The sequence below is a fragment of the Salvia hispanica genome, chromosome 4 (assembly GCF_023119035.1).
Source record: "Salvia hispanica cultivar TCC Black 2014 chromosome 4, UniMelb_Shisp_WGS_1.0, whole genome shotgun sequence".
NCBI classification, from domain to species: Eukaryota; Viridiplantae; Streptophyta; class Magnoliopsida; order Lamiales; family Lamiaceae; genus Salvia; species Salvia hispanica.
This window is the reverse complement of record NC_062968.1, coordinates 22,636,242-22,647,068: the sequence shown is the minus strand read 5'-3', so window position 1 is coordinate 22,647,068 and position 10,827 is coordinate 22,636,242. Positions and strand designations below refer to the sequence as shown.

Below are 10,827 nucleotides of genomic sequence, written 5' to 3'. Positions count from 1 at the left end.
GAATTTAAAAAGGGTAAATCGTCATAACAGTCATAAATTGATTAAAATTGTGAGACCATCATAATTTGATAAAAATTCACTATATCTTATGGCAATTTTCCTTTTAAATAAAAGAATATTGGGCTTAAAATTATAAATATTAGTTGAATTTTAATATTTTCTTTAAACTTTAAAAATATCTTAAAAATTATTGGGTGCCAATTTCCAGGATTAAGTATCGAATTTTGTTGCATTATTATATCAGTAGTATATCTCCAAAACAGCCAACTGCCGTTTGATGAATTACTTTTTGTGAATTGCCCACAGCAACTTCAGTCTCCAATATTCATTTTTGTCAATTTTGCCCTTTATCACCTGTTCACTTCCTTAAACCCCAGAAAACCACCACCTGCAACCTCCGCCATCGCCGCCGTATAATTCGCGGCAATTTCAAAATTGAAGGTATGATTTCATTACCTTAGTCGCGGCAAGTTCACAAGGATGAATTGTAATCAATTGCTAGGGCATTTTTTATTTGAATTTGTTATAGGTCGGATGTGAATTGAATTTGCTCAACTAATTTTTAAATATGAAATGCAAGAATAATTTTGTAGTTGAAGAACTTTTTTTTGCTGGATTAATGAGAAGAGGTGTGTGTTTGCAGATATTACAGAGGAAATAAAATGGAGACGTCCTGTGCATATGCACGATGTTCATGCTCACTGTCAGCGGCTCAGTTTTCTGTGGTACCTCAATATAATGTATTCCTTCCTCTTCCTACTAGTAGGAAGCTGCGGCAGCATATGCTGCTTCCTGTAGTAGCAGTGGCGAAGAAGGATCTTAGAGGGAGTGTCAATGACACAGAGCCGAGTACGAGCGATGATGGTGGTGGAAAGTCTGCCAAAGGGTCAGGGACGACGGCAAGAGGGCGCCGTTTGTTGAAAGTTCGGGAGGAAAAGCGGAAGCGTGATCAGGAGCGGCTCCACAATTATCCTGCTTGGGCAAAGTAATTTTTGCTGTTGCTTTTCTTACTTTTCTGCTTGCATATATAGGTGTAATTGTGAATATCACATTCCTCTGGTTGTTGTGCAGGGTACTGGAAGATGCGTGTAGAAATGATTCCGAGCTTAGAGCTGTTCTGGGAGATAGTATTGGTAATCCTGACCTCATGAGAAAACGAGTGAGTTGAGTTAGTGCTTGTTTAGTTTACTTCGAGATGTGGAGGGTTTCGCTGAATCGAGCTATCGAGTTGGCCGTGTGTTTATGTGTCCGACCTTTGGAATCGCCTACATGCATTATTTTTCCATTGAGCATAATTGAAGTACATATTCTCATGGGATGCACAATATTCGTTCTTTAGGTGTTTTCACGATTTGTTATATACGTATTAAAGTAGTTGTGACTTGGCCTTTTGTTTTCTATATCTGATAGGTTGAAGAAAGGGTTCGGACGAGGGGCAGAAATATCACAAAATCTAAATCCGGATCTGTCCTTGCATTCAAAGTTAGCTTTAGAGAGTAATGCACTTTTGCTTTTGGATGCTCCTGTGTGTGTGTGTGTGTGTGTATTTATGGGAATTCTTTGAGCATTTCACCATTTTGTATGCCTTCTTTTCTCTCACTGTGTGCGTGGTCTCACAACTCAATATGTTATTTATGTTATTACTTCAGTTAATTTTCCTTTTTCTCGAATATGCTTTTCTAGATGTATAACGAGTAGAATTTCTGTCATAGCCGATAAGTGGTTTTTCTAATTATTAGGCACAACATTTTTTTGCCTTATTGTAAATATAATTCTGACATGTGCTTGTTTGTAAAAAAGATTATTATCAAGCTTCCATATTCTCCTTGTTTGAATTGGTAATGCATATGATGCTTCTAATAGATTTTGTTGTTGCGATTTCAGTTTTAATCCTCTTGATTCATACATATGGTTTGAGTTATACGGATCCCCTTCTGATCGAGATGTTGACCTTCTTGGCAGTGTACGCAGATTCTCTTATCTTTGCTTCCTCTTATAACAACTTTTTGCTGAACTATTTGGAAACTCGAGCCTCTTATATGTATATGACACAGGTGATTCAATCATGGTATGTGATGGGCCGTTTAGGTGCGTTTAATACAGCCAACTTACAGGTTCATCCCTTCTGTCGACTCACATTTCCAATAGCAAAATTTGTTCAATATGTACCCTAAAATGACATTGTTTTACCATGAAACAACATAGTTTTATTGTTGAAAAAATCGGGGATGTTTTGATTGTTAATATTAAAATGGGGTGTCGTAAATTACCAATTTTTGCAGAGGTCTGTTATATCCAGCAATTAAATCCCTTTGAAATCTCAAAATGTGATCCTCAACAATGCAGTTAGCTAACTCATCGATGGAGCACGACCCCCTCTATGACGCGGACAAGGGATTCAAGGTGATGCCTTCATCGTTCCATGATATAAGCGATGTTGAATTCCAAGATAACTGGGGCAGAGTCTGGTACGTGATTCTTGATTGCCATTTTATCCGTTGTGTTGCATAATTGTTTCAGTTCCCCGTGCTCCTCCTCATAAGAACTCTGTGTGCCTCGAGCAGGGTGGACCTTGGCACGGCTGATATCTTTTCAATCGACGTGCTTCTTAACTGCTTGACTGTATTGAGCTCAGAGTAAGTATTGGTTGTTGTCATACAACGTCGTGTGAGTATTTTTTAGTCAGTTCTGCTGCGGTTTGATATGGTTGAAACTGATGGGGGCTGTGTGTCTCTGTAGATATTTGGGCATACAACAGGTGGTTTTCGGGGGTAGGAAACTCGGAGACTGGGAAGAAGGGATGACAAGCACTGAATTTGGGTATAAATCCTTCAAAATATGAACATTTTCGTTTGCTACAAAGTAAGACTGATGTTTTATAGCTAAGGTTTATCATCTTCTTGTGTAAAAACCGTTGTAGTTGTTGATTTGAATGTGATGATCTCTTCTCTCACTCTCTCTCTCTCTCTCTCTCTCTCTCAAGTTCATAGTAGTATTTCCTAACACTCTGACTTTTTGTTTCTAGGTTGTAGGATTATTTCCTTTGAGGAAAATTAGTGGGATACGAAAAGTTTCCATTTCACTAACTATTTTAAATAGAGTTTAATTCTTAGTTGAAATTCATAATGTTAGGAATATATTTGCTGACTACCTAACTTAGTGAAACTACGAGAGGGAAATATATTTACTAATTACAATACAAAGATTTCAATCCTCAGGTTAGACTCTAGAGGTGGTCTTGATTCCACCACATCATATCGTGTGAACCATATGAGACAACGTATTAATCACTATAATTAATATACAAATGAAATCAATAATATGTTAATGTTAATGTTAAAGTTAAATAATTTTACATAAAATTTTATACAATTGATTATTGAATTCAATGAATCTAAACTAATTCTAATGTTAGAGATAATTATTTAAGTAACTCTACGATCGAAAATGTAATAAATGAATATTTAATGCTAATCCAACTACATTTTAGCTCACCGGGAATCTAAATACTACAGATTAGCATCTACGCCATTTTTTGTTTTGTTGGTATACAATTTTATTATTATTTAGATTTATTAAAGGAGTAAATATACCGAATTCTATCATTTTCACTCATTTTTATAATTTTTAAAAATCGTTTTTATAAATACAAAGGCATCGAATTTCCCGGCAACGCTGCATCAGCACTGCACAAACCTCCAAAACCACCAATCCTCTCGCTTTGATTCTCTCTCTCTCTCTCTCTCTCTCTCTCCTCCACTCTTCATATGCAATTCCCAATTAACATTCACCAACAATTTTGAGAGCAGAGGGCTCGAATTCGATCACAGCCAAGATGTCGAGCTCCATCTTGCTCTCCCACCCTCTCTCCCCACACCTTCATCTCCCAAAACCCAAATTCTGTCCCTCAATAGCCTCAAAGCCCTCCAATTTCGAGCTCAAAAATGTTTCCCTGCGCCGCCCCTTGAATTCCAGCTCCACCGATGCCCCTCGCAAGCTCAGGAATCTCGTGCTAGCGCGAGTGGCGGAAACTGAGGCCGAGAGAAGTGAAGCCTCTTCCTCCCTGATTGGCGAGGATTCTGCGGAATTCGTGTTGTCTGAGCAGAAGATTTCTTCCTGGGTTTATTTCACGCTAGTTTTGGGCGTCGTGCTGTACATTCTCGACGTGGTTTGGATCGACAACTCCACCGGCTTCGGTAAAGCATTCGTCGACGCTGTTTCGAGCGTTTCCGGCAGCCCCGAGGTTCGATAATGAGTCAATTTTGGGTTTTTGGATGTAGATTGATTGTACGAATTGGTTCTGAAATTTTAATGTTGATTATCTTGCTTGGAGTGTTGGTTTTCGTGATTTTTATGCTGGTGGGGCTTCAATATTGGATACTCTGTTTGAATTAGGGATTTTTCCTTATAGGAAAATTGGCCCCTTTGTGTGGCTTACATGTTTGCACTATTTAGTTATATTTTTTAAATATATATGATAAATCCTGAGCCATATAGAGGCAGCATTCTAACTATTACAATCGAAGGAAAAAGAATAGTAAGACTGAAAACAACATAATAAACCGAACTGCCGGCTAGTGTTCTCGTATTTGCGTGTTTTGTTGTGTGTTATATCCTCAAACCATAGATGAAAGACCAAATGTCTTGCCTTTACTCCAATGCGTTGACATGTATCCAACAATATTGATTGCTGTTTCTGTGTAGGTTGTGATGTTGGCTCTTGTTTCGATATTTGCATTGGTCCACAGTGGCTTAGCTAGCCTGAGGGACGTGGGTGAGAAACTCATTGGAGAACGAGCTTTCCGTGTTTTATTCGCAGGCGTGTCTCTTCCGTTAGCTGTTACTACTGTTGTGAGTTCCTACCTACACACATTCTACTTATAGATTCTGCATTTCGGGAACTCATAGAAATGTTTTTTTGACAATCTTGATCTTGTTACAGGTTTATTTCATCAACCACAGATATGATGGTGTGCAGTTGTGGCAACTTCAGGGTACTCCTGGGCTACACGAGCTTGTTTGGTTCGCCAACTTCGTTTCCTTCTTATTCCTTTATCCTTCGACCTTCAACCTGTTAGAGGTTGCAGCAGTTGACAAGCCCAAGATGCATCTCTGGGAAACTGGAATAATGAGAATAACTAGGCACCCACAGGTAGTTTATTCATCACAGAAGTTTTCGTAATATGACTTGAGAGCTAACCGAACTTGCAAATTTCACTTGACTAACAAACATTATACTAATGAACAGCATCACCATTTAACCTATTTGCAATAACAATATCTCCAGTTTTGTAGGGAAGTTTGTCCCACATGTACTACTAAACCACTGAAAATTTTGGGGAACCTTCTCATTACAAAAATTAGAATATGGTATGGTAAATGGGATGTTTTGAAAGTCATGTGGAATTTGCAAATTTGGGTAAAGGTTGTGTTGTTTTTTTTTCAAATAATTCACAATTGCTGCTGATCCACATTTTTCTTCTCCAAAATGAACATACAATGAGTATCTTGACACAAAGTTTTAAGCTTACAAGTTTTTCTAGTATTCAAAATTTGAAAAGTATTTTAGTCGTTGGAGTCAAAATCATTAACCATGATAGGGATTGAAGTTTGACAACCAATTTGTAAGATTGAATCTACTGTTGTTTTCTGGTTTATACCTTACCTTGTATTTACAGATTCTTGATGATAAAAACATCTGACTTGATTCTTATGTAAATTTGAACACAGATATATTCATGTCATCTATCACTTATTATACATCCAGTAGACATTTAAAGACCGGTGCATCATTCATGAGTTCACATAGAGCTGATAGCCCTTTACTGTTTTCTAATCCTGATTGCTTCCTTCAGATGGTAGGGCAAGTAATCTGGTGCCTTGCTCACACAATTTGGATAGGGAATTCAGTTACAGCCGCAGCTTCTGTGGGTTTGATTGCGCACCATCTCTTTGGTGTTTGGAACGGAGACCGGAGATTGGCCATACGATACGGTGAAGCTTTTGAAGCTGTTAAGAGTAGGACTAGTGTGATTCCTTTTGCAGCTATTCTCGATGGGCGTCAGAAGCTACCAGAGGACTACTACAAGGAATTCCTCCGGTTGCCGTATATCTCAATAACAGCCTTGACATTAGGGGCGTACTTTGCTCACCCACTGATGCAGGCTGCCAGCTTTGGTCTACATTGGTAGAATCGCCTGCTGTATAGGAGCAAGTCTCGGTTTTATGGTGCTGTTCACTTGAAGAATGAAAGCAGCGCGTTTGTTTTCAGTTGGGGCATTTCACAACAAATGAAACATAGATTATTCAAATGTGTAGTAAGAAACTAAAATGCTTTAGCCTAATACAAAATTACATTGCTTGCAACTGTTCGTTTGTGTTTGTTTGTGTAATACATGCATATTTCCTCATTACATTCAACCTTTATGCAACAGTTGAGCATAAGAGAAGCTTTAAAATTCAAGAAAAATACACACATATTCTAGGAAGTATGCCCTCTCTGCAAACTTATGATGAGAGATCTTGAAGATGAAAAGGTTCCGAATGCTCCCAAAGTTGCACCAAATGTTATGAGCACGAGATTAAGCAGCAGCAGACGTGTCGAAATCTGTCTCCAGAATATCCTGGTATAGAAAGCACATGGAAAAATTATACAAATTCCGACACTGACTAGGGAGCCCGTGAGGCTGAGGACGTGCTCGAAGTATGGCACGGTGAGTGCGAGCACAAGTATGATGAGCAGTAGAATCGAGCCCACTGTCCCCCGTATGATCATCCTCGTTCTGGATTTGAACGAGGGAGGGAGGCTTTGCTCCAGCTGCATGGCAAATGGCGCAAATTCAAGTGCATATTTTGTCATGGGCGTTAGCACGGTCGCCCACAGAGCAATCTTCGTGACAACGAGATTGCGAGGCATGCTCAGGGTGATCTGTGAACTCACTTGAGGGCCAAACATCTTGGCTCCCATGAACCCTAATGCTGTGTACAGCACTGTCACCATTGAGAAGCTCACAATGGATACCTATACATTATTGCAGAAATATAGTACTCATATATTTACACATTTTGATAATTATATGGAAGGTGCAAAGCTGCACGAATCTACCTTAGTGAATTTGGAAGGATCATTCATGGAATTGTACAGATTGGGGAAAACTATGTGACCAGCAAAGCTGAACATATAGAGCCCTGAAATTGCAGGAATTTTGCTTATGTGCAGAACTGGAATGTAGCGGTGAGCTCGGATGGCTCCAGAAACCGCGGTGTAGGCCACGCTCGTGAAGATCAGAAGAGAGAGGAGGATGCCTGCACTCGAGAGGAAAGAGATATAGGAAAGATCCCTTAGCCACAAGCTCGGAAGTGCGACCAGGACAGCGATCAGCGCCAACAGCTGAGATGAGGAGAGATGGCTCGAGCTCAGAGTGAAGGTAGTGAAGACGTTGGCGAGGTTGTCGTGGAGTGAGATGGTGTAGGAGACAAGGGCCATGAAAATCTCTAGGTAGATGAAAGTAGTTGCTATGATTCTTCCTTTTGATCCAAATGCATCATACCCTATGTCTTTGTAGTCTCTTGATTTAGGGTTTTTGTGCATGCATTTCCCAAGTAGGCAGGAAGTGTAGGCACACACCGATCCAAGTCCTACTAGTAGGAATGTTGATGCCCACCCTCCATTTTCCAATGCATAGGGAGTTGATAGTTGTCCCAAACCTGCCACAAATAAACGAAAATATCGGGCGGTTTTCGAGCGTGTAAAGTGTAGTTTGTATCATCGGAAAAAGCTGTGATTAGTGAGTAGTTTCCGAGCATAGTCAAAGTACTAGGCGCAAATAAAGACAACTCGGTGTAGCGTTGACTATTCACCGGGCACCGCCATGTGATCGCAATCCCATTGGGTTGGGCTCGAAAATAATTGGAAACTTACCGACGAGGCTAAAATGAAGCACTTTAGTGCTTGGAAAGGGCTCGGTATTTCGTTTTTACCGAGCACTTTTGCCAGACACACACTAATAGGGTGGAGGGGAGCCTCAAGGGTTACTAGGAGTAGTTCATTATTCATTTTTTCTGTTGTTATTATTGTCGAAACTAGGCTGGGTAAAAATACTGAAATACCGCCCTTATCGTATCGAAAAAATACCGAAAATATCGGATTTTTGGTATACCGCAATTTTTGGTAAGGTATCATACCTTACCGATTAATTTCGGTATGATAACATATGAATTTTCATATACCGAGGTATACCTGGATATACCGAAAATATGGTATATACCGTAATTTTCAGTATATACCGATATCAATGTATGCCAAATTATATCAAGCAATTTCATACTTTTACCAAACAAATAAATATTTGTAGAAATCAAATCTTGCCTCACTATAGTTGTCGGCTAATCATGTAAATATAAATAAATAAACTCAATTAGGAAAACTTGATATCGTTGAATCAATTAGTTTCAAACAAATTAAAGATTTTAGTTAAATTAGTTTCAAACAAATATCATTGAACGATTGTGTGATTGCGTGAAGTTTAATTGTTGCAGTTTTTTCAACATTACTTAAATATGTTTGAGTTTGATTAAATTTCAAGTTTTCTAAGTATTTTGGAACATTATTTTCATTGTTTTTGTATTTAGAATTATTTACAAAATAATGAGATTTTGGTATGTATTACCATAGTCCGATATACAGTAAAACTCTGGTATACCGCAAAAGTACGGTATATCGAATTTAGGTATGACATACTGAAAATAAGGTATGGTATCGGTATTGAAATTTGTCATACCGAAAATAAGGTATACCGAAAATTTTGGCAAGGTAAAGGTATGATTTTTTCTCATACCGACTTTTAGGCAAGGTATACGGCATGATGGTTTCGGTATGGTATACCGTACCTACCCACCCCTAATCGAAACTGTTTGGAATCATTTGAAGGACATAAATTTGATAAAAAAAAAAACCAAAGAAAAGTTGCTGCAAAAAGATTAGTTTGAGAGAGAAAAAAAAGAGAGAGGGAGAAAATGTTAAAATACCGAAGAGAAACTAAATTTAAAAAATAGTCTATGTTGGACTAATATATTGTACTAGTACTAATTTGAAAATATAAGTAAATATATGAATGGTATAAATTTTTGCATAAAAATTAATTTTAATATGTACTCCTACAAGAAATTAATTAGGTCCAATAAAGTTCCTACAAACATTTTTTCTTCGTCCATCCCTGCTTATACCGAATATTATTTGTGATCGGTAAATACTGTTTTTATTTAGTGGTGGGCTAAATCGCTAATCTGAGATCCAGTGAACTTACCAATGAGCATTCCAACCATGTTGATGACCGCATGAAGAAAAGAGCTGGTGGTTCGATCATCGGCTTGGGCCTTCTCGTCTTCTGCGAAACAACTTTCCTTATCGCCGACTTCACGCTGCCGCTCCGTCATAGTTTTTGTTCAAGCAGAGAGAAAAAATGCAGTGGTTATTGTATGGGTTGAAAGTTAAGTAAATTTGTGCATGTGCGTATATGGATTGGGAAATAATGCATGCAGTGTATTTTATATACTAACTCCCAGTTCAATTATTCTCCATGCATGACGTACAATATTTATTTAGGAATATCGTATCTTCCAAAGTCCAATCTTCTTGGAGTGCAAATTCTATTTCATGACGTGAGAAAATTCAAGTGTTGGATGTTCGCGTATTATAATCTTTATTATGATTAATCAAAAGTAGGAATAATTTTACATAAGTTATGATTATGATATTGGAGATTTACATAGACAAGAATCAGCACCAAATAAATGGGCATCAAATAGAGATTCGATTGCACCTGATTCGTGCCTGCCACTAAGCTTAAGGTGGCCAATATATATTGGTTTTTGGAGTATATTTGTTCCTTTCATTTTTTCGTTCATAAACACTTGTTTTGTTTATCTATATAATGTCCTTAATACTCTACTACACTTTTTAAAACATGAATTATAATCACCAAGTTTATAATTTTGCAATTATCTGTCTCCTTTCCAATAAAATATGTGATGACGTGGCCACCGATTTTAAACATGCGAAAATGTTATGCCTATGTTAGGAATGTTAACTCCCCTCTTAAGGATGATACACATGTTTATATAGTGAGTGACGTATTTTGCAAGAAAGTGATGGATGAAATCATTGCAAAAGTTGTAAACTTCAAGATTTATAATTCGATTTTTGAAAGAAATGTGAGATAGACTAAAAGTTGACTAAATATTGTGATTTATCTAGCAATTCGCTCATGAAACTTTAAGATAGAAGTGATTCATTCCCATTTGATACTACATGTATAATGCATGTGTTGGAAATTCGCATCATTAATAATCCGATGCCAAAATATCGAACATCTCTCCCACCGAATAGAAGAAATATTCAATCAAGTTGGAATTTTGATTAACATGTCTTCCTCCTATAAAATACTAGCATATCATTAAGTCCTTTCACTTTTGTTGTCAAGATTCAATCCATATTCATAAAATTATAAATTAAATGTACCTACACAGCTACACTTAAGTGAATGATGAACAACTTCTTGAAACTAGCATAAACATAATAAAAAATGAAGCAATTTATTGATATGCGTCTACTTTATTACTAAAAAATTAAAAAAATTCCATAATATAAATAAATTATTTGTCAAATTGGATATAGTTTCAATTAAAATAGAGCAGAAAGGAATCAATGAAAAAACTAAGTCAAGAATCAATACGATATCTTCCACTTGATTGTATTTGATTTGTATTTCAGACACTATTCCTATAAATAACTGGTGTAATAGAACATGACAATTGATGCATTAGAAC

General features: G+C 37.3%; 3 protein-coding genes across 3 annotated transcripts; 2 read left to right on the top strand and 1 right to left on the bottom strand.

Annotated features, from left to right (window-relative positions):
- Nucleotides 1–284: 284 nt before the first annotated feature.
- Nucleotides 285–2,953, top strand: LOC125219414. Its single transcript, XM_048121388.1, has 9 exons — nt 285–441; nt 644–985; nt 1,072–1,159; nt 1,411–1,496; nt 1,885–1,963; nt 2,055–2,114; nt 2,347–2,468; nt 2,565–2,636; nt 2,740–2,953. Exons 2-9 carry the CDS (start codon nt 663–665, stop codon nt 2,840–2,842), a joined length of 933 nt encoding a protein of 310 aa, XP_047977345.1. The 5' UTR covers nt 285–441; nt 644–662; the 3' UTR covers nt 2,843–2,953.
- A 720-nt stretch (nt 2,954–3,673) lies between these two features.
- LOC125223593 (15-cis-zeta-carotene isomerase, chloroplastic) lies at nt 3,674–6,366 on the top strand. Its single transcript, XM_048126798.1, has 4 exons — nt 3,674–4,243; nt 4,705–4,851; nt 4,943–5,152; nt 5,856–6,366. The coding sequence occupies exons 1-4, from the start codon at nt 3,836–3,838 to the stop codon at nt 6,189–6,191; spliced, it is 1,101 nt and encodes a 366-aa protein (XP_047982755.1). The 5' UTR covers nt 3,674–3,835; the 3' UTR covers nt 6,192–6,366.
- On the bottom strand, nt 6,306–9,500 carry LOC125223591 (amino acid transporter AVT1H). Its single transcript, XM_048126797.1, has 3 exons — nt 9,306–9,500; nt 7,106–7,707; nt 6,306–7,021 (listed from the first exon to the last, which is right to left on the bottom strand). The coding sequence occupies exons 1-3, from the start codon at nt 9,433–9,435 to the stop codon at nt 6,482–6,484; spliced, it is 1,272 nt and encodes a 423-aa protein (XP_047982754.1). The 5' UTR covers nt 9,436–9,500; the 3' UTR covers nt 6,306–6,481.
- Between the last annotated feature and the right edge of the window lie 1,327 nt (nt 9,501–10,827).